This window comes from Vipera berus, assembly GCF_964194415.1.
Source record: "Vipera berus genome assembly, chromosome: 5".
Taxonomy (NCBI): domain Eukaryota; kingdom Metazoa; phylum Chordata; class Lepidosauria; order Squamata; family Viperidae; genus Vipera; species Vipera berus.
In genome coordinates, this window is record NC_138207.1 from 48290553 (window position 1) to 48314913 (window position 24361).

At 39.2% G+C, this 24361-nt stretch overlaps 1 protein-coding gene across 7 annotated transcripts in view; it reads right to left on the reverse strand.

The window, feature by feature from the left end:
- SEMA4G (semaphorin 4G) overlaps positions 1-24361 on the reverse strand; it is a 119243-nt gene that overhangs the window by 54948 nt on the left and 39934 nt on the right. For 3 of the 7 annotated variants that reach the window (XM_081329359.1, XM_081329360.1, XM_081329361.1), the window contains 3 exons: positions 8751-8907; positions 8254-8322; positions 6305-6549 (listed from right to left, as the gene is read on the reverse strand). In XM_081329359.1, coding sequence (XP_081185485.1) covers positions 6305-6425 — 121 coding nt within the window. In that variant the 5' untranslated portion in view covers positions 6426-6549; positions 8254-8322; positions 8751-8907. The remainder of the gene's footprint in view (positions 1-6304; positions 6550-8253; positions 8323-8750; positions 8908-24361) is intronic. The other 4 variants (XM_081329362.1, XM_081329363.1, XM_081329364.1 and 1 more) reach the window with 3 other exon arrangements.

Below are 24361 nucleotides of genomic sequence, written 5' to 3' on the forward strand. Positions count from 1 at the left end.
GCTTAGACTTATACAACGCTTCATCGTGCTTTACAGCCCTGTCTAAGCGGATTACAGGGTCAGCATATTGCCCCCAACAATCTGGGTCCTCAATTAAACTGTGTACTATATTCTACCCAAACTACTCTTTTATCATAAACCCTACTGGAAGATAGTCCTTCTGTTTGAATGTGCTTCTGAAACCAAGGGTGATATCAAGTCTACTACTGGAGTGCACAATATTGATGAAATGCTACATTGCAATAATTTGTTTCTGTCTTGATGGATACCTGTATCAAAAAACCCTCCAAAACTTGTTTCAAAATCTGCAACTTATTACAACAAGCAAGTCTTTGCTACCTTGAGGGCCAAGGATACAATTTTTGTTTCTTTAAGCATCCAGTTATAATATAATGGTCCACATAAAGGAAGACTGGGAAATAATATGCCAAATGACTTTAAAAGAGTGAGAAGAAGCAGCAATCTACATGAGTTACCAATGGGTGCTTCAAGGAACTAGATTCCATAAGGAACACAATCCCACCTCCTATTGGTCTTATCAGTATCACTACTACTTATAATGTCTTAATGCAATTTTGAACTCAGACTGCATGGCCTCTCCTGTAATAGGCATTCCTGTGCCTGGGTAGTTGCTTTGCACTTCTTTACTTTCACCAAGCCCAATTCTTTGGCTTCCTCTGTTGTTTTTTCAAAATAGTACTACAAAGAATGACCATCTTGTATTTACCAAAAAAAAAGAGTTCAAATCCTGATAAGCACTGCTACAGGTAAATATGTTAGAGAAAAAATAGCATGGCCAATATTCAAGAGCACAATCTCAATGTAGATGCATATATTAGAGGATCACAACCTCTACAAGAATGAATTCTATGCCACTGCAGCATGACCAAAGCATGTTGAACACCCGTGAGTCAGAAACATCTTTCATACCAATCTGGAAATACATAATATGGATCCTGACAGCTTAATATTTCCAGGATTATTGCATGGAGATTATGCCAAACTTTCTGTTCAATCCCAAGCCAACTGATATATTTGCAGTAACTTCTGAATCTAGTGGAACATCTTGATGCAAAAACTGCCAAACCCGACAAATATGAGCCGTCATTTCCTTATGAGCAATATCCACTGAAAAGACCAAGAACATCAACAATTCAGAGGAAGAAAAGAACTTCTGCCCTATTCAGTATAGCAATTATAGATGAATGAGATGCTGTTTTAGGAAATAGTCTGTTATTTATTCAGAGCAGTTCCTTAGAGAGCAGTTCAATTCTAACTAAAACACCATTCAAAAATCTAAGATTCTGTTAGCAAAACTGGCCAATGATCACTATCCTTCTCAATCTTCAGTTATCCTCTAGTTTCAGCTGCCAACCACTTGGCCCTTGTCATATATTTATTTACCTTGTCACTGTGGAACTGGATTTCAAAACCATTGCAAACATGCATAATCATATAAGCTGTAACATTTATTTCACAGTGCTTGTGTGCTATAGTGTGAGACTCACTCTATATGGCTCATAAAATAAAAATACGTTATAAACATAAAAAACCTGAAATGATAAAAAGAGATAAAATGTTCACATAAGTGTAATAAAACATAACTAGTAGAGACAGCGGAGTCATAATCATGAGTAGCCTATCATGAAAAGTAATAGCTTCACCAACTCTCAGAGGTGGCATGGAAGGATTCCATGGTTAAAAGCACTCAATCTCACTCACTAGTATAGCAGAACATGAAGGGATGCACTCTTTCCTTGCAACTCCTGATATATATGTCATTTGAAAAAGCAATCACAGCCATGTCTGAAATGGTGTGGGGTTTTGTGCTTGAGCAGCAGGTGGACTAGAACAGGGCTTTTCAACCTTTTCAGATTGTACCACTTTTAGGACGTGACAATATTCGAGTACCACCAGTGCTTAGCAAGGTGTCAGAAACTTGATGACTAAAAAAAAAGGGGGGTGGGGATTTTGGGTTTTACTGATTAGATGCATTTGTTGTTATAGAAATGGCTAGTTTATAATATTATGGAAAAGTAAAAAGCTGAGGTTCGATGTTAATGCTTGCTTCCACAGGAAGTTGGAAGCCAATGCCTTTTCTTTTCTTTTCTTTTCCCTTTCTCCCCCTAACTTTCCCCACCTTTTTCCTCCCCACCGTGTCCTACTATTTGCTTTTGTAATTCTATATTTTATTCTATAATCTAATAAAATGTTACAAACTGTAAGAAAAAAAAAGGAAAGAAAAGCACCAGTTTTAATTTTTTCGGTGGCGGTTCCTTTGCTGAACCACTTTCCCTTTGCACTGATAAATGTATGATGAATTTATCCATATTTATTAATATGCACCACTACCTTGGTGATCAGCTGGCTGGTTGAGCTCCTCTCTCTCTCTTCTTCCTCCCTGCCTTCTGGGCTCTCCTTCCGCAGCTTCTTCTCCCTCTCTCTTCTTCCTCCCTGCCTTTTGGGCTCTCCTTCTGCAGCTTCTTCTCCCTCTCTCTTCTTCCTCCCTGCCTTCTGGGCTCTCCTTCCGCAGCTTCTTCTCCCTCTCTCTTCTTCCTCCCTGCCTTCTGGGCTCTCCTTCCGCAGCTTCTTCTCCCTCTCTCTTCTTCCTCCCTGCCTTCTGGGCTCTCCTTCCACAGCTTCTTCTCCCTCTCTCTTCTTCCTCCCTGCCTTTTGGGCTCTCCTTCTGCAGCTTCTTCTCCCTCTCTCTTCTTCCTCCCTGCCTTCTGGGCTCTCCTTCCGCAGCTTCTTCTCCCTCTCTCTTCTTCCTCCCTGCCTTCTGGGCTCTCCTTCTGCAGCTTCTTCTCCCTCTCTCTTCTTCCTCCCTGCCTTCTGGGCTCTCCTTCCGCAGCTTCTTCTCCCTCTCTCTTCTTCCTCCCTGCCTTCTGGGCTCTCCTTCCGCAGCTTCTTCTCCCTCTCTCTTCTTCCTCCCTGCCTTCTGGGCTCTCCTTCCGCAGCTTCTTCTCCCTCTCTCTTCTTCCTCCCTGCCTTCTGGGCTCTCCTTCCGCAGCTTCTTCTCCCTCTCTCTTCTTCCTCCCTGCCTTCTGGGCTCTCCTTCCACAGCTTCTTCTCCCTCTCTCTTCTTCCTCCCTGCCTTCTGGGCTCTCCTTCCGCAGCTTCTTCTCCCTCTCTCTTCTTCCTCCCTGCCTTCTGGGCTCTCCTTCCGCAGCTTCTTCTCCCTCTCTCTTCTTCCTCCCTGCCTGCTGGGCTCTCCTTCTGCAGCTGGTGCTCTGTCCCCTTCTCTTTCCCTGTTGTCTTTTTTCCCCTTTCCCACCAAAACCACCTCCTCTCCTTTTCCCACCTCCTTTTCTCTTTGGTTCACCTCCAGCTATGCGCTGCTTCCGGAAGTCCCAATGAGCTGGAACCCTGCAGCGATCCTGGGGCTTCTGCGGAGCCCGACAGTCCTGCAGCTCCAGCTTCCTCTCCCTCAGGGTTGTGTCACTTCAGCTCTTTCCCCTCTCCCACTACGCTTGTCTAGGAGGGTTGCGTACCACCTGCAGGTGCCAAAGTACCACCGGTTGAAAAGCCCTGGACTAGAAGACCTCCAAGATCCCTTCCAATTCTGTTATTTTATATTCTATTAAGAGGGAGCTTTCATTGTCTTTTTCAAGATGGTGGGCACAATCTTTTAAATAACAATTTATACACACACATATCAAATTTACCACGGCTTTATCTCCACAATTAGAGATTGGAATGCTTATATTTACTATCAAGATAATAACTTCCATAAATTTTACTGGAATCTGCTGCATATGATCTGATATACAGTACTTACAAGATAGCATGATTAAAAAAATAATCTGCAGACTAGACCTTTACTACTAAATCATATTTCTTGCCTAAACTGGGGGTGTAATACATAGACGCAGTCACATGCTATATATGCAATAGACATAGAGAGAGAAAATTTTATGCAAAAGTCTTAAATGCAGTGCCAGGGGCCTTCCATAGTTAGAACACTCTTTCAAATTGGAATTTTTAATGTGACAAAAGATAAAATACTATTCTGTACATATTTACTATAATAATTATACATATTCATTGTATTTAATGAAATAAGCTTCAGCTAAATGTAAATGTAAGTTAAATTAAATCAAATGTATGTTTGGCGCTGTCCTTGTCTATTTCTTCATCTATTTCTTCCTGCTTTTAGAAGTGAAGCTACTAGTATTGCAGCACTCTGATTTTTCAATGCTTGAGCCTAGCCTTCTTTGTGATTGAACTCTTAGCATTTTTGAACAATGCCAGTAGCTCATAACTGCTGTTAAACCTGTGTCCTGGCTTGGCTGCTGGCCTCTGGAGTAGCTACTGGTTTAGTTTGTGCTCCTTTCCTTTGGACTCATTGCTTTTTGCTTCTGTGACATGATTTATGGCCTCACTTTGCTATTTGTTCTCTTAAACAGGAAAGGACATAAGATTATTCAAATTTTTAGCAAACTCTATGGTTGGAACTGACAAATTCAGTCTTCTAAGCCAGGTAACTACCCAGAGGCAACCAATGTGCAAGATAGCTGTGGGCAAGGCGGCTCATGCAAACCAAACAGAATTCCTCCTCATTTCCTTTGCCGTCATGAAGGAACGTCTGATCATGCGTTTCTAATGAATGCAGAGTCCCAGGAAAGCGGAGCCTGGGGATTTGCACCAAGATGCTGATATAATCAGACATGCATGTTGAGGCGAAAGATAGCAGTGCTGACAGATTCAACCTGGCATGTAATCATCAGTGGCAGTTTTCACACAGCTCTTAAAGCAGAATTTCCTCTCCCTTTCTTTTCATAGTAAAATAAGGAACAATTCTAAGGGAAACAAACCTAATGGGGCCTCTCAAAAAAGAGTCTTTCATTTGCGATAAGTGCTCTGTAAGATAATCCATGAATAGTTAAACAAGCCAATATCCATGGTTTATTTAGGGAAGAGTTTCCCAACCTGGTATCCTTAGGTTGGGAGAAGTGAGGTCCTTGACAATACATCACCTGCTTTGGACTGCATAGGTTGGAGCCTATCCAAAGTGTGAATAATTATTTCAAGTCAGAACAATAGATTTCAGTGAAGGTAATAAAACTGATAGTTTTAATATTTTGGATTTTCCTACAGTCCAGTTTATAGAGCCATTAGTATAACAGATGAAAAGAATCAGCACACTGCCATTATTATATCATTCATTCACATCATAGTGCACTCTCTCCACATTAATATTAATGGCTTATATAACTCATGCAAATCACCAATGTACAACAGTCCTCTATTGTTTCCAGCCTCACAAAAACAACTATGGTATCTCTTTGGTATTATCTCATAAATCCATTAAGTTACTGTATCACAGAGCTGTGAAGGTTCTGGAATCCACAGTAGCAAATCACAATTCTACCACCAAAAAGTCAAGTGAATATTCCATAATTGGTAACAGAAATCAAAAGACTACACAGCTAGTGTAATACTGGATGCAACTATTATCACTTTAGCATTAAAATAATAAAGCAAATACTTGCAAATAGCTCTGTTGGCTCTACCCTATCAGTAAAATTCAAGAAACTATGGAATAAATGCTTAGTATTTCATTTATTGTATTCATTGTATTTCCATACATGGATCTCCGACTGGTGAGTAGAGATAAGGGTTAACTTCCAATAATCAAAACTGACTAACCCATATCCCATTTCAGAGACGACCAGATTTGGATCTTGGAAGAAGTTAATTTTTGTCAACAGTTCTTTCAAAAGATTTGAAAATTTCAAAACAGTTATACTGCATATTTCAAGATATTATAATGTCTGCCACAAAAATGTTTGGAACATGGTTTACAGAAATTGCCCTTTAAGATTTGCTTCACATTAGAATATGTTTACTGTAGAATAATTTAAACTAAAGGGTCACCAGACTATCAATCCTCCTTCCCAACTTCAAGAAAGCAGGCTATGAAAAGAACACAGAGGTCAATAACGTGACTACAGTGTATTCCATGAACTTCTTAATTTATCGCAAGCATAGTTACCTGAAATTTTAAAAAATCACTTTTTTCTTTCTTGATTTAAATATAGTCACCAAACAGGCGGTTACAATTTGTCTACAAAATTAAATGTGTTAGCCTTGAAAGTGTCACAAAAAGTGTATGAGAGAGACAGAGAATCCAGAAATTTGCTTATACAAAACATGAAGTATGAATGCATTTAAAATCTTTTAAATATTCACAAACACCACCATCACCCACACACACAATCTACATATTATTCTTCACATGCATTCAAGATGCATCAAAATTAGCATGTCATATTAATTCCAGAAAACCAGAGATTTCCTTTACCGTTATAGACAATTGTTATACGGGGGGTGGCATCCAAATCCGCAGAAGACAACCTGGAAGGATATCCCATTATTGTGGCCACAGAGAGACCCATCAGATAAAACAGCACATTTTCTTTCATTTTCCTGGTCAACCAAGGCTGCTGCTCACAGGGCAAGACAGCCCTTTTCTACAAGTTTGCCTTGGATAGTTGGAAAAATATCCTGTTGATTCTACATGTGGCATCACAGGTTGCAAAGAAAATCCTGAAATACAAAATGAAAGCTTTTTTTTAAAAAAATGGAATATTCCAGCACCAATATAATTGTCTAACCTAGACATTCTCTCAAGTCAGACATTTGCTCGTACCTTTTAAAAGGTGAACTTCATTCAGCCTAGATCTGAGGATCTGTACAACAAATTGAATATGTCCCTCAAGTTCTCCCCAAAATGGAAAGATACAAAATACAGTCTGAGTACTTTGCATGATTTAAACAGTGACCATATTTTCATGGAAAAAATAAAAGGCAAACTTGAGAAGGGGGCAAATCTGAAAGTATTTCATAAAAATAAGAAAATTGTTTAGTTTCTAACTTTCCTTTACAAAGGAAAATTCAAGGGCAAAACCAAAAATAAATAGATAGATAGACAGAAAGAGAGAAAGATAGAACTAAAGGAAATGAAGGGCTGTTCTTTATAATTAAGGACATATGGTCACTGTTCCTGTAGATCAAGCAACTTCTATATCCCTGTTGAACTGTTCCTCATCCCTGCCTCACCTCCTGTATTAATCTTCAGTTTTCTCCTATATTTTTCCCCATCATTTCAGACAATGATTCTTCTGTAACCAATCTGTCACAGATGGAAAACTGTCTTGGAGCTCTGAAAAGCCACAGACATCATAGCCCGAGCAACACATTTTAAAAACTGTTTTATTTCCTAGATCTGAAAATTGTCCTCAGTAAATCCCAATGCCACAAACAACTAGATCAAATGCACTGGATCCTCTGAGGCCAGCTCTTGAATGTTACAAAAATTTCTGTTCTGTTGCAGTGACATTATAGTAGCTTCAGTTAGAAAATATAGCTGAATTATTAAATAGCTGATATTATATAAATTAAAAAATTTAGAGGAAAAACAAGCTAGTTGTAAATGCCTAAACACAAACATGGAAATTGCTTAGGTGAAAATACTGAGAAGATACATTTGCATGTTTGCAATTTTATGCCTTACATCACTTGTGCTTTAATACAAATCCACAAAAATAGTTGTTGTTGTTGTTGTTACTAATTTCATTTCAGATTTATTCCTAGAAAGGAATAAAATTCTGATGTAGCTCTGCATTTCAATTAGTTGCTATTAATACTCGGTGTTTCTAATGTCAAAATTGATTTAAGAAATTCATTTTAATGACCTTCTAAGACAGGTTGATGTTATTGCTTCCATATTGCATTGGAGAAAAGATTGAGAACATTTTGGAAGGAAGTATCGGGTATTAAAAAAACACTGGACAACCCCCAATGAACTCTGAAGTCATTGTTTCTTTATATATTCATCCATTTTTCTTAAAAGAGGTTAAAATAATCTCTAGTAAAGCTTTACTTACATCCCAAACCATTCTTAAATTGGTTCCTTTTACCCAAAGTATATTTTAACAAAAATCTTCTAATTTCTTTTTGCAATCCTCCATTACTTCTTTCTGTAACAACATTTCATTTAGTCTCCATGTGAAAGAACTAGATTTTCTTTTTAAACCAAACTCACAGGATTATAATCTTAAAAAAAATCTTTGATAGTATTTCTAATTTAGAAACTTTAGTATCCAAGTTCTTTGAAATCCAGATTATTTCTATTCTTGACAAGGAGCTATATCTTTCTGAAAAATAGGTACATTCTCTGGAATTTTCATTTTGTTCTTTCCAAATATCAATCAAAACAAAAACAAAAAGCAAAACCTTTTGGTAAATTACCTTGAGTGATTTTAATGTTTTTCTCAGACGTTCTATCCAATTGTGCAGAGATTATGCCATTCCAATTCCCTATCAAACACCAATTTTCATAAGAAAAACCTATTAATTTTCGCATACATCATTTACAGAATAGTACGTCATTCTCATTTGGGGCATGAATTCGAAAAGTCTTCCAAAGTCTCAGCAAATTAACTTCTACTCTAGCACATCTGCCATGCTCATCAGTCAATACAAGTTCTATTTTTAGTTGTTAATTAATTTACAAATTAATATACAAAACAATTCTATTTCTTTTCTTTTGTTCTTCACCCAAATTTTCATAAACCAAATATTTTATATCCTTTCTTCTAATAAATATCTCTTGTACGCAAATTGTATTATGTTATGTTTTTCAAATCACCTTTTTTCCCTCTTTTGTGGAGCATTTTCTCAATTTATATTCTACATTAAGCATTTGTAATCCATAATCAAGCCAAACATTTAGAAAAAATCAGTACCTGTAGACCTAATTCAGCACCATCCCTTTCAATATCCTGTTGAATGTGTTGAAGTTTTTATGTAGTCCTGACACCTCCATTTGAATCTTATCTTCTCTTCCTTGAATTTTTCTAGAAATTCTCTCCTCTTCTGAACAGAACTTAGTCAAAATCTCTGCTGTTTAAAAATAAAAATTACATTTTTCAATTTGTCCCATCAAAATGGGATCTATCTTTCAGTTAAAAAAAATAACATTTTTATTATTTCTGATCAGTAAAAATTTTAATAAGAATTTCTTTAAACATATTTCTTTATATCATGTTATTGATCTTCAGTCTTGCATTAAAATACTGCTGCAAAACTTGATCCCTTTTTTTTCGTATTGACAAAGTGCACCATAACATCCCTTAGAACAGACATGTCAAACACAAGGCCCGGGGGCCGGATCCGGCCCGCGAAGTGGTTTCATGTGACCCGCGAAGCCATCCTGGAAACAGTGAGGGAACGGCCCCCACTGCCTTGGCCCTGGCCCAGAGACCCTCCTTCTGCCAGAGACCCTCAGATCTGTCCCACTCCTGCCCAGGCCCCCATAGGCACCCTTGATGCGAATGATGTAGAGTTGGCCATGCCCACCCAGTAGGCTATGCACACTCTAGCCACGCCCACCCATTAGGCCACGCCCACCCAGGCCATACCCACCCGGCCCCTTGAGGGCAACCGCAATGCTGATGCGGCCCTCAATGAAATTGAGTTTGACACCCCTGCCTTAGAACATTTCTTATTCTTGGAAATCTCAAATTCTTTCTATCAACTTTATCAATTTCTCCCTTTGTATCTTCCACTTCCCAATCCCCCCCCCCACAAAAGACTTTAATATTTTTTCTAATATCTTCATCAGAAGCCTCAAACAAAATTCCTTCTCTCTCAAATCCACACAGCCAGGTTATCTAATTCTCTTTCCAATTTTTTATTTATAACTTGTCTTACTCTCCAAAATCTCCACTTTGTCATTAATTTGTTTTATATCTCCAGACACTCATTTTACAGAGTTTTCCATCTTCTTAACTTCCTCTTTCATCTCCGCTTTCATCATTAAGTCTTTCAGCAATTCTTTTTTTCCACGGCTATTAATTTAGTTATCAGTGATTCAACTAATTTACTGGCAAGTTGTTAAAACATTTTCTGAAGAAAATATGGTGTAATTCCTCTCTCTGCCGATTGCTCTAACAATCTCCTCCTCCCCCCCCACACACAATTTTGCCACTTTTTGAGTTCTTGCCATTATATTATAACCCAAATGAAAAATTGTTGCAAACAAGGGGAAAAAGAAAGGGCAAGCTTTCCCACTTTTTCCCTCTTTTGTCTCCCTTTTAATACTTTAGTCTCTAATGCCACTCTGTAATTAGTCAGCATCACAATCCACATCTCTGTCAACAATAATCAGTTCATATTACGCTTATCTTTATTTTTATTTCCACCAATTGCCTACACTTCTAATAATAACAAGAAAACACTCCCATGAAGGCCCAGGTCATTTGTCTAATTCCATTGTATTCAAAAGCAATCTTTTGGAGTAACTATTCCCTTTATTTTTTACTTTCTTACATCATCTCCTTACTAAGCTTAAGACATTCTTAAGTCTTTAAAACTTTTTTTTTCTATTGCTTTGTGATACAGGAAAAAAAAAATCCTTATCCTGCCACAAAGAAAATTTAACTGTAGATTAATTAGATCCAAAATGAGCAATAAAAGACGTTCAGCTTTACATCTGCATAGGCTATACCAGAGGTAGGCAACCTCGGCTCTTTTATGACTCATGGACTTCAACTCCCAGAATTCCTGAGTCAGCTATGCATAGCTGACTCAGGAATTCTGGGAGTTGAAGTCCATGAGTCATAAAAGAGCCGAGGTTGCCTACCCGTGAGCTATACTATGTTTATGAGCTTAGGTGGAATCTTGACTCCCAGCTGCTCAACTCAAAAACTATGAAAACTTCAGTTCCTGTAGTTTACTCACAAGAAGCAGTTGTCTAGAGTGCAAATAGGCAAGCTCACAATCAGAGAGATTTTGCTGGCCAACATGAATCTGGTCACCATTCTTCACTGCAGTATCATCCCCACTCCTTCAAAAAAGTTTACAGTAATTCACCACGAATCTCAGTGGAAGCTGGTCAAAAATACTTCCTGAAATGGAATGTGTGCATAACGTTGGGGAACAAGGGGAAGAGATGCTGCCTAAGAAACAATCAGGCAACAATCAGACAAGAGAGGCAGAAACTCCCAGTGACTTAAGAGACAGAGAAAGAAACTTAGGAAGCACCTGCCCTAATAGATTATGCAGATAAAAGTGGCAGCAGGAAGTTAGAACTTTTAGACTTGCAAGATTTTGTAAAGGTAGCCTTATAATAAAGTAGAATTAGGTCAACAATTTGTGTTTCCTGTCTCGTTTACCTGGGACGGCTGACACTTCCCTTCTAATCCCCTAACTATCTTCTGATTCTACTAATTTTCTCCATATAATTGTTAGGAGCAAAATGAAAGGAAATTTAACCGGGGATTCACTCACAACATCCAAGAAAAGAGAACTAAATTTAGACACTAAGATTTTTTCCCCTTAAATTTTGGCAATTCTTTGATACATAGATTATTGGAGAAGTTCTACACCAGTGTTTCTCAGCCTTGGCTATTTCAAGATGTGTGCTTCATAGCATACTGGCTGGGAATTTCTGGGATATGAAGGCCACACATCTTAAAGTAGTCAAGGTACTTACACTACACTATAAAAAGATTCTAGCATGTAAAGCAGATGTATCAGAATCTTGCCAAATGAACAAAAATGTTATGGCAGCACCTGATCTGAACAATATTATCACATCTACAAGAAAAATACTGACTGTATAAAAGAAAAATGTATTTGTTATCCAGGAACGTATACTAATAGTTTCTTAGTTGACTGCCTCAGGATACTCCTCTTAAATTCAATAAATTAAATTAAATTAATAAGAGAACTATAATGCAGCAGGATACAGAGAGAAGTGTGATACAGGTAATCCTCGAGTTATGACAACTGACCCTATAATTTATGTTGCTAACTGGGAAATTTGTTGTGAGCTTTGTCCCATTTTACAACCTTTCTTGCCACAGTTGTTAAGTGAATCATTGCAATTGTTCGGTTAACAACATGGTTGTTAAGTGAATGCAGCTTCCCCATTGATTTTGCTTGTCAGAAGGTTCTAAAAGGGGATCACATGACCCAGGCTGCTAAAATCATCATAAATATGAACCAGCTGTCAAGCATCCAAATGTAAATCATGTGACCATGGGTGTGCTGCAATGGTCATAAGTGTGGAAAATGGCTATAAGTCACTTTTTTAGTGCCACTGTAACTTCAAACTGTCACTAAATGAACTGTTGTAAGTCAAGGACTACCTGTAAATTATTACCAGTGTTGTTACGTTATCATATGCATTAATTGTAGATTCTTGTAGTTACATATCTATACCTTATGTCATATACTGTATTTGTGTGAAGCTGTGAATAAAAAAATAGAATATAGAGTATAAATTTCCCTCAAAACAAGCTATAGAAGAAGAAACTTTGTTCTGAAAGAATACAGTATACACCATGTAGAAAACCACCAAAATGAAGGTTTCTAAGAAACAACCAGATATGGTTCTCAGGTAATTTCCCAAACAATGATATTATGTATATAAAGTAACATCTACTCACATCTGAGGAGTTCCAAAAAGGACAAAAAGAGTCACATACTGCCTCCTAGTGGTCAGTGTAACCAAAATACCAGACAGTATGCACACTGTAAAAGAAAGGGAAATACCCCTCTCCCCAAGTGGTGGGTGGTGGAAGTAATGTAAAGCTCTATACTATGAGGCTTGAGATAATGAAACATCAATATCTCTCTGCTCTGAGTGCTTAAAGGAAAGTGGACTGTATATACCACTCTGATAGCTCCCAAAACAAGAGAACTAAATGACGCAATGGCACTTGAATGGAAAGGCACCAGGACATGATAGAAGAGTGCCTTTCTGGAATTATAAGTCAGTAGGAACTGTAGCATCTTACAGCAGACAGAAGGAGATACAGTGCATGAGAGTCACTCTGCCTCAATTTATTCTGCAATGCAAACCTAATTTGGACAAATAGATATGCTGAAGGACATGTGTATGTGTGTGTTACTTTTAGCTCTGAAGTGGAAAATAAAAAATGTTTGGTTCTATATGTCCTAAGTTCCTGGTTGAATAAGCACAAGCTATAGCACTGGAAAGGCCCTGTTTGGCCTTCCACGTGACAAACCAGAAATACTTTCTTAAAAAGGTAAGACTGTCTGCAAAATGCTAAAATTTCATCAAAAAGACGTTGCTAGGCCAAGCACAAAAACTTAAAATGGCAAAGAGATTTTTTTCTTCAATATTTAAAGCAATTCTAATTAACAAGCTAAAAGCTGAGAAGTTATTCATAGCTTAAAAGCTAGAAAACTTTGCTGAAGCTTTTGGCTACATAATGGTGTGATATAGCAGCCACGAACAAACTTATTAATGTTACATATACTGCCACAGAATTCTAGATAAAAAATTGATGAAGCTTCACTCTCTTTCTATGTTTTGCAGAAACCAAAGGCAAAAGACAAATCTAGCTCCAACCCCCACCATCTTTAAATAAGAAGCAGGTTGTACTAGACTAAAACTTCCATTTGGGTGCCTTCCAGATGTGTTGCCAAGACAACTTGTAAAATTCCTGGCTAGTATGACCAAAGGAATTCTGGATATTGTAAAGCCAATACATCTGATGGTAACAGATTAATTATTGCTTAGCTAAAAATCTTGCCATGAGAATGTAAGTATTACAATATGGTGATCCCCAAACTAACTTGTGAAAAGTGAAAAACTAATTGATATGCAAAGGAATTAGATAGAGTGATCTATGCAAACCCTAACACTAATGATTAAGAAGTTATGTAATTCAAGTCTGGATTAATGCACAATTCAATTTGTATAAAGAATCAAGTAAGACTTCACTATTGTTCTCATCTAATCGCATAGATGGCACATTAAAGAAGAAGGCAACACAAGGCAACCTGTTACCCAAGGCCTGACTCACAAGACTAGACAATTTCAGCATTCGAGCCTAACATAAATAAACTACGGAAAATTAACACAAGCTTTTAAAATACTACATAATTTAAAAAGTATTGTAGTCATCAATGAACAATTAAAATCCTGGCAAAAGGAAAGAGTGGGAGTCAAATGCAATTACTGAGGAGTGGATTCCACAACCTGGGAGTAATCTAGGATAAGGCCTTTTCCTGTATACTAGATACACAAGTTTCTGACTGTGGGGCACCTTCAGAAGACCTCAGAACCAAAAGGTTTAATAGATATACAAAAGGCTAAGCCCTAAACTTGGCATGTCCAACTTTTTGGCTTGTCTGGACCTCATTGAGTGAAGAGGAATTTTCTTGGGTGACATACAAAATATATTAATGAATATGTATAAATAATGTTAAATGTTTACGATCTCGTGGGGCCACATTACTAGCTGTCCAGGGCTCCCTGCATACTGTGGGCTGCAGGTTGGTCATGCTTGCTGTAAACCATTAAACCTTTTAGAGATTCATAGCAACATTTTAAACTGTGCCTAGTAAGCAATCTTCAGCACTGGTATTCCTATACCTTGCACCAGCTAGCAGCCTATCTTGCTAGCTCCTGACATTTCTAAAGTATCAGCAAGATATCTGATAAAAAATGGAATATATTTCCAAACCAATAAGGAACAATAGAAGCTGGCACAGTAGCTAGAATTATAAAAATATGCTCCTTGCCATAGTTGCCACCTGCCCTCTAGTGACAATTGAGGATCTAATAATTGTTCCTGACTGTAAACCTGCTCTTTTAAGGGTAGTACAATCCCTACCTGAAAAGTCTAAACCTCCATCCCAAAGACCAGTTTCTTATTGATCATCAGTATCTTTATCTTGTCTTAATTTACTTTGTTTTCCCTTTTCTAGCCCTTCAACATTATTTGAACTTTACAAATCATTACTAATTGCTTCCTTAGTGTTAGATATTGATGGCACCCCTCTTAAAACTCCAAATAATTTCCAACAGCACCTTCATTTAGATAGTCAACAGCACAGGGACAAAATAGAACTCTAGTTCAAAAACTAGTACATTATCAAATAGCTGTCTCTCAATACCATTTCTGAACATAGCTCTACAGGAGACTGCAACGACCACAAAACATTAATAGTATCAGATAGCATAGCTGATAGTACTGATAGTACTGAATCTCATCAAGAGCTGTTAATTCCAAAAGCTTATAGTGTAGGGAAAAAAGGAAACAAAGATCAGAAATAAGAGAGAAAGTAAAAGTGGTAAGGTATCAGTTGGATAATCACCCACCACTGGAATGCAGTCCCAGCAGATTACTCAGTGGAAATTATCTTGATAGAAGAAAAAGGTTGCCTATCTTTGAGGCATGGTCAAAATAAGATAGATGACAATTGCTACTCCAATGTGGATCATAATAAACAAGCTGGACAAAGGCTGGAAATGTGAAGGTTTTCTTATTTGCTTTGATATTTAGTTCTTTACATCAATTTAGGTCTTTAAAAAATAAATGTGTCCAGAAAGTCATTATAGCACTGTTGCCTAAACAAAAGAATCAAGCAAGGATCATCTCATAAATAATTGCAATATAAACCAAAGCATCATCCATTTTTTGTTTCTTATCAGCAAAGAATGAATTCCTTGCTGTGGCCAAATGAGGCCAACAGCTTTATGCTTGAGAAGAGCAACCTCTGGGGAAGAAGGCCAGTTACGTTTTTTGATTATTCAGATGGGCAGAAATAGGCTATAAGCATTCTGTAGAACCAAGGCAGGGGAGTAGGGTTCCTCCAGATGTTGTCAGAGTATAATTTCTGGCATCCATCATCATTTAGCCATGTTCACTGGAGCTGCTTGGAACTGAACTTCACCAACATTCTATTGTTGAAAAAACAGACGGGTTTATATACTGTGTTTAAGCCATAACATGTTTTGTTTTTTTAATTGGTGGGTGAATCTATCTATTGTACTCTGTAAGGCTTGCCTGCAGACATGGTTCAGGTACCCTGCTGGTAGAAGCGGCTAACCTATTGCATAATCATAAAAAGGGAAAGGATTTTGAGACTGAGAAGTTGAATTCTTTGCTTTTATTTTCATTGCAGAAAAAAAGATAAGATTTAATTTAATTTAATTTAATAACATTTATATACCGCCCTTCTCCCTGAGGACTCAGGGCGGTTCACAGGGCAGAATAAAATAGCAAATACAAACATTAAAAAAGATTAAACAATTGCCCTAGCTAAAAACAATATAAATACAACGCTAAAAACCCCCAGAAAAATAAAAAGCGAAAGATAAAACAACCCCAACACCCCCCCCTCAGGCTAGGCCGGCTTGTACAAACAAAAATGTCTTGAGATCGCGACGAAAGGAGCGAAGATCGGGCGCCGTCCGGAGCTCTACCGGTAGCTGATTCCACAGCTCCGGAGCGCCCACAGAGAAGGATCTCCCCCTGGGGGCCACCAATCGACATTCTCTGATCGGTGGCACCCTGAGGAGGCCCTCTCTGTGGGAACGCACAGGGCGCAGGGAGCTTGATGCCGGCAGCAGATGTTCCCTGAGGTACTCCGGCCCCATGCCATGGAGTGCTTTGAATACCGTTACCAGTACCTTGAATCTCACCCGGAAGACAACTGGCAACCAATGCAGCTCACGGAGCAGAGGTGTAACGTGGGAGTATCGGGAGACTCCCAACACCACTCTCGCGGCTGCATTCTGTACCAGTTGGAGCTTCCGAGTGGTCCTCAAGGGCAGCCCCATGTAGAGAGCGTTGCAGTAGTCCAGACGAGAGGACACGAGCGCATGAGTGACCGTGCATAGATCATCCCGGCTAAGATAGGGCCGCAACTGACGCACCAGGCGAACCTGTGCGAAGGCCCCCCTAGTCACGGCTCCTATATGATCTTCCAAGGCGAGCCGTGAATCTAGGAGGACCCCCAAGTTGCGAGCCCTATCTACGGGGGGTAATAATTCACCCCCCATAGCTAGAGGTGGAATGTCCGAATAAACCCGGGATGAAGATATGCAAAGCCACTCAGTCTTGTCGGGGTTGAGCTGGAGTCTGTTCCTCCCCATCCAGACCCGAACCGCCTCCAGGCAACGGGACATCACGTTGAGGGCATCACTGGGGTGGTTTGGGGTCGAAAAGAAAAGTTGGGTATCATCAGCGTACTGATGATACCCAACTCCAAAGCCACGAATGATCTCACCCAGCGGCTTCATGTAGATGTTGAACAGGAGAGGCGAGAGGACCGACCCCTGAGGAACTCCACAAATGAGAGACCTCGCGGTCGACCTCTGCCCCCCTGCCAACACCGACTGCGAACGTCCCAAGAGATAGGAGGAGAACCACTGTAAAACTGTGCCTCCCACTCCCAATCCCCTGAGACGCCGCAGCAAGATACCATGGTCGATGGTATCGAAAGCCGCCGAGAGGTCTAATAGGACTAGGACAGAGGAATGCCCCCTGTCCCGAGCCCTCCAGAGATCATTCACCAGCGCGACCAATGCCGTCTCCGTGCTGTGCCCGGGCCTGAAACCCGATTGGTACGGGTCTAGATAATCCGCTTCATCCAGGACCAGAGGGAGCTGATGCGCCACCACACTCTCAACAACCTTCGCAAGAAAGCGAAGGTTGGAGACAGGACGAAAGTTGTTCAATACAGTCGGGTCCAGAGCAGGCTTCTTGAGGAGAGGCCTCACCACCGCCTCCTTCAAGACGGTGGGGAAGATACCCTCACTCAAAGAAGCCGATATAACTGCCTGGAACCAGCTGCGTGTCCTCTCCCTGGCTGCATAAACCAGCCAGGAAGGGCACGGGTCCAGTAAACATGTGGTGGTGCTCAGCCTCCCCATGATCCTGTCCACTTCCTCCGGAGTCACAGAATCAAACTCCTCCCAGATGATATCGACAAGACCACCCGTGTCCTGATCGTCAGACTCTGCCCAGTCAGAGTCCAAACCGGTCCGAATCCGAGCGATTTTGTCCGACAGATGTTGGTTAAACTCCTCGGCACGTCCCTGCAAGGGATCCTCCCTCACCTCCTGATTTAGGAGGGAGCGAGTCACCCTAAACAGGGCAGCCGGGCGATTATCTGCGGACGCAATAAGGGTGGCGAAGTGGTTGGACCTCGCCTCCCTAATTGCAGCGAGATAAGACCTAATAAAGGCTCTTAGTCGCAATCGGTCGGGTTCGGATCGGCTGGACCTCCAACCGCTCTCTAGGCCCCGTCTCCGACGCTTCATCTCCCGGAGCTCCGCAGAAAACCATGGAGCCCGACGGGATCTGCACCGGGTCAGGGGCCGCAAGGGTACAACTCGGTCAAGGGCCTCAGTGGCCGTCCTTTCCCAGGCTTCCACTAAGGCCTCGGCCGAGCTGTGAGCGAGGGAGGCAGGTGGGGACCCCAGCGCCGCCTGGAACCTCTGGGGATCCATTAAGCGTCTGGGGCGGTACCATTTAAGTGGTTCCAAACACCCACGGCGGGGGGTGGCAAAACGGAAGACCAGCCGCAGGAGATGATGATCGGTCCATGACAGGGGCATAATAATTGGAGAGCCCCCACCAAGATTGTCCCGGACTAGACATTTTTAGAAACAGAATATGAGCTGCTGAGTGAAAGAATGGTGTCAAGAGAAGGAATTCCATTTAAAACTAATTGACAAGCTGAAAACAAACAAGCCACTTATTCCCGATGCTGCCCATCAAAGAATTTTTAAAACTGCTCAGATGTGAAATTGTTTTGATGATGTACCTCATTTAAAAAGACATCAGCTAACAAAGTAGTCATGGTATAAGAGAGAGTTCCTCTTCTGAATCAATAACTTATGGAGATTGGGAAGCATAAATTGAAAGTTCTATAATGGAAAATGTAAATAGTGACCCTCCCTTCCACGAGCTTTACTGAAGCCAGTGTTTGTTTATTAGCTCACAAGTATTATAGAATTAGATGTGAGCAATGAGATGGTAAAATTTTCACTTGTGACAACAAAGAACTCTAAAAGCATATTTCCACAGAGAAAAATAAATTACTATTCAAATAAAAAAATTAGATACCGGTAATCAATTATTGTCATGCTGCAGGAGGCAAAAATGCTAACCATAGATTCATTGAGGAGCTGGTGCTGATATTGTCAAACAGGAATTTTGGAATTAAAGAAAAAAGAAGAAAAATTGACTCAATGTGTAGTTGCTCTAGAAGGCTAAATTTCCACATTGAGGGTAATTAGGAATGAAACCCACAATAAAATTCCCAACATCATAATGCCTTCATATGTCTCTACAACATAATCATTTTGAAATATACCAACCTGAGAAAGAATGCTAAGAAAAATATTCTAAAAATTATATAAAAGGGCAAACAAAATGATTGAGAGACTACAGAAATTCTGCAAAGTTTTGGGATTTCTAAGCTTTTAAAAAAAAGCAAGTTAAGGAATCATCAGGAAAATGTGTAAATGATAATTAAATTATATATGACGTGGAGAGAACAATTAAAACAAAGGAATTAAATTATATATGACGTGGGGAGAACAATTAAAACAAAGGGCTTTCCTGTCCCCCTTCCCAATATTTCAGTACTAGACAGGCCTTTTAATGAAACTAATAAATGAACTGAGATTTGGGATGCAATCTCAACTTTCACCTAACAGGTACTGCATGTTGTGTGATTATTCATGGGTTTCATATGTGAGTCATTTTCAGCTGTGCTTTCAGAGAAATCTCTGAGGGATTTTGGGGTTTTTTTCAGTGCCTTACTTCTGCCCTGCTTCTTCAGAATGAGAGTACAGTATCTTTGATATACTTCACCACCAATTACTACTGTTTAGATAATTGTTTCTGAGCATTACTGACTATGGGTTAAAGTCTTATAATGCCAGTTAAAGTCTTATAATGCTTCCTATTACAGTTCCCTCAGGGATTAATCATGGGTTATATTTTATTTATTTATTTTATTATTTATTATGGGACTTATATGCCGCCCTATCTCCCAGAGGACTCAGGGCGGCTAACAACAATAAAAAACCAGCAGTACAAAAGTTAAGAAAAAATTAAATAACAGCCCCAAATATTAATTACACAGTTAAAATTAAAACTTTTAAAAACCCATCATCAATCCAGGTCAGCCTGATGGAAAAAGAACGTCTTGAGGTTGCGGCGAAAGGACCGGAGGTCCGGGGCCATCCGAAGCTCAAGGGGGAGTTGATTCCAAAGGGCTGGCGCTCCCACAGAGAAGGCCCTCCCCCTGGGGGTCGCCAGCCGACATTGTCTGGCCGACGGCACCCTGAGGAGGCCCTCTCTGTGTGAGCGCACTGGGCGATTGGAAGTCGTCCCCGGCAGCAGACGGTCCTGCAGATATCCCAGGCCTAAGCCATGTAGGGCTTTAAAGATAAGTACCAGCACCTTAAATCTTTATTCTCTTCCTTGGTGCCATCATTCATGATCACTTCTTCAATATAATCAATATGCTGAAAATATCAGACTTTCTGATTTTTGAAGGCAATACATGGTCAACAGTATCAAAATATCTATTAATACTTGAATGTCTTCCATTGCCTCAAGTTGAGTATGGATAAGATGAAGATGGCTGTGTTTTTTGTGTTCCACCCCAATTTGTCTCTATGTTTTTGAATTGGCCCAGGTTTTTCCACTTGAAGGCTCAGGTTTTTTAACAATGTTTGATTAGTTATGCACCTGTTTGTTGTTGTTAGCAAGAGTTTTCCATTTTTATTTCATGGGAATTCATAACTTTATAATCTAAAAGCTTCTGGTGGGGAAGATGTTTGCTTTATTGGTTAGTGTCAGTTGCACTATAGCAATGATAGTCTTGTGGCAGGTGTTCCTACTTCCTAGTTTCATCCCCTCATCTTTCTTCAGTGCTGCTTGGATTGTTATGGGCTATCCAAGTCATTTTCCTGTTTTGTTATACTGTACAGTTGTTCACCAGCTTCCTATTTGACACAGAACCTAGAAACCAGTAGTGTTTATATTTTGAGGGCCCACCCAGTCTCACATGCACACACATGCCCCATTGCCCTTATTTCTCCCTATCTTCCTGTTCGTTCTTTACATTACAGTACTCTAGGCAGAGTGCACATAACTACAGTACTTACTGCTGAGAAAGGGAAGGTGGACCGTTCTATCTCAACCCTGCTTAAGGGCTTTTCAGAGGGAAGTAATGACTCATTGGGAAAACAGAATGCAAGACAGAGGGGCCTTCAGTCTGATCAAAGTTTTTCTTATAAAACATATTCATGGTGATATCATACGTGAAAGAAACGTATCTGACCAATATTTCTTAGACAAATTATAAAAGCAGCCAAACTTATCACCTGAAATGTTAACAGGAAGCTGCTGAAGGGGAAAGGAGACGTTTATAGGAATAGCCTCTCCTGACTCACAGGTTGCTCCATTGCAGGTTGCTCCATTGCAGGTTAATTAACACACAACATTTTGGACTAAATTTGGATTCAGGAAAGAAAGAAAGCTGCAGGTGGCAGCTTTAAAAAAAGTCATTTCTTAGATTTAGCTTTTGTTCTTTGGAATACAAAGCCAAATCTCTCCTGGAGATTCTTGCAACTCATTACTATGTAAATTTAGTAATGAATTATATAATATTCAACAGATTCTAGAACAACATTTCATAACAAAGAAATAACAGATGTCTCTATTTGACAACTCAAATATTTTAATCAGATAACGATAATATTTTCAGAATTTATTTCAGTTTTATCAGCTTTGAAATGATGTCCCATATGGTAGTTAACAATTACCTCTTCTCATTCATGAAAATTAGGTTTGCCTCCTGGGTTATCATTAACCAATAGAATATTTTTTTATAATTCATGCTAATCCAACTTAAAGACATGAACATTTCTTTTCTGTTTACTTAAAAGCTGGAGGGATCTTTGAGATACTCTGGTTTAGGTCACAGATTATGTCATTCCACAGCTAAACTAAGTCTGCACTGTGCAGCGCAGCAGCATCCAGGAGACTCCCAATCTTTAATTCCAAATTGCTTACCATATGAGGTTCTAGCAAAGCTTCCTGTTAGTGTTACTTAAATGATGCAAATCTGTAAACAGTTTTATTTTTGAGCTTATCTATCCACAGAGGAAATAAATCACATGTTCAAATGTATACACACTATTCTATATATGAACTAGAACAGTGATCAGATAGAATCTTGGCCCACATTGAGCCAACATAAACACATTGTACGTGTAAAAGATTTCCTCCATAAGGCATTTATGTTTAATACACATTCCTTAGTGACATCAATAGGAGAGTGGGAAAAGGGAAAAGTGAGAAGTAGTGTACTACAGAATGTGAAAATTCATGAACTATAGCTTTATACTCTTGCAATATAAACAGGAAAGCTACAATAGGAATCCTAGAAAATTGCTGAATTTCTGTTTCTAAAACTTAATAAAAGAAGAGGAACATTCACTGGAAGATTTCTTTTTGTTCCTCCCGGCTGATACAGTTTTCCAATAGAATTGATGCTAATAAAAAAATCTACTTATCATCTAACTACTTTAATCTGAAATGCAGAACTAATCCAGAGTGAAATTTGGAAAGAGAGGGGAGGAGAGGTTGGACGTTTAATGCATTTTTTCCTCCTGCTGCAATACCAAGCTATCTTTATAGGCCTGAAATTCACATTGTCCAAAAGTAATCCTTGAATCTATATATTACTTTTGGGCAATTGAACCTTCAGACAATGGTTAAAATTTCTCTATTGCTCCATGCAAGATCCAATCCAAAATATTTGTTCTGATTTAATTTTTTTAAAAAGTACCCACTAACTGCAACTGCTCTGGATTTCCTTTCATAAGAATTATTTCATAACAAGAAATTATGGAATCTCATAGCTGACCTTGCCTGATTTAAAAAAACAACGAACAAGCTTTTTCAAGATCAGTCTAGTTAATACTTGAAGAGGAAGTGATTAGGGAATCTTAACGCTGAGGGTAAACTGGAAAGTTGAACAAATATCTTAGAAGAATGCAATGCAATTTTGGCAAAAGGTCTATTTCAAATTATTTTTATTTTTTTTATTTTAATTCCATTTGTATCCCGCTCTTCTCCGAAGACTCAGGGCGGCTTACAAGCTTAGCAGTAGCCTTCATTCTATGTATATGCCTGCTTATTAGGGCTTTCACACACACCCCCAAGCGGCATTATTACAAAGTCAGCTTAATTGCCCCCAACAATCTGGGTCCTCATTTTACCTACCTCGGAAGGATGGAAGGCTGAGTCAAATTAAAATTGCATTTATATAAATTAATCCATTTCCGGAAGTATTTCCAGAAAATGTGTGTATTTTCCTTCCCACTCCTAGTAATATTAGAGAAAGATAGAAGAGAGATAATTCTAAATTAAGATCATAAACTACTGATTTAGTTCAACATTTAAAATGATCAGTTTACACTGTAAAAATGAATATGACTGCACAATATTTATATATCCTCCATCCAGAAAACATTTCTGGAAGAAGGTGCTGGATTTTTCACACATTTGACCAATGATATGTCAATATCATATTTTACGAGGAAAATGTTATTCTATTCCAAGCGAAATGGCACTATAAACCACAATGGACCATTTGGAACAATGTTGCATAAGCATCATGGGTATTTCAGAATCTAGATTCTAGGCAGTAAATAGCAGCGTAAAAAACAGAGACTAAAAACATAAGGATAAATATACATAAAAAACCCTCTGCAAATGGCCATCATAAACTTTTGAATTACAATGTGATAGACTTGACTTGTTTTGATGGTTTTTTACAATGATGCTAAAAGGGAAAGAGCTACAGAGACATTAGGGGCAAAGAGTTGTACAATCCAGTGCTAATAGGGAATATTCATAGGGAATATGTCATTCTGTATTGGCCCAAGAAGCCTATTGGTAGCCAACATAGTGACTTTAATAGTGACTTTATAGTAAGTAGTTATAGTACTCTGGGCCAGCTGCAGCTTTAGGACCATCTCCCAAGACTACTCCACATAGATTGCATTATAGAGTAATCCAATCAAATGATGACCAGAACATGAATTACTTTTACCAAGACAACCTGAATCACATGAGACTATAACAGGCTCACAAGACAAAGTTGGGCAAAGTATCTGCTATTTAAACAATGGCTGCAATTTAGGAGGAGTGCCAGATTTAAAAAACAACTCTTTTAGGAAGAGTACAGCACTATTCAGAATAATTATTGAACAATAATTAGTTAATAATTCCTGGATGTTTATTGATGACAAATCTTGGAGAAATTTGCTTTGACACTCTACAGCAGGGGTCCCCAACCCCCGGTCCATGGATCGGTACCAGGCCACAGCATGCAAGCAACCGGTCCACACAGACAAGCAAAGCCCCATCTATGGGATGCAGGCAGCATACAAAATCACACACCCTCTGGTCCGCGGAAAAACCTCTCTCCATGGAACCGGACCCTGGTGCCTAAAAGATTGGGGACCTCTGCCCTACAGTATTCCTACTGTATCCCT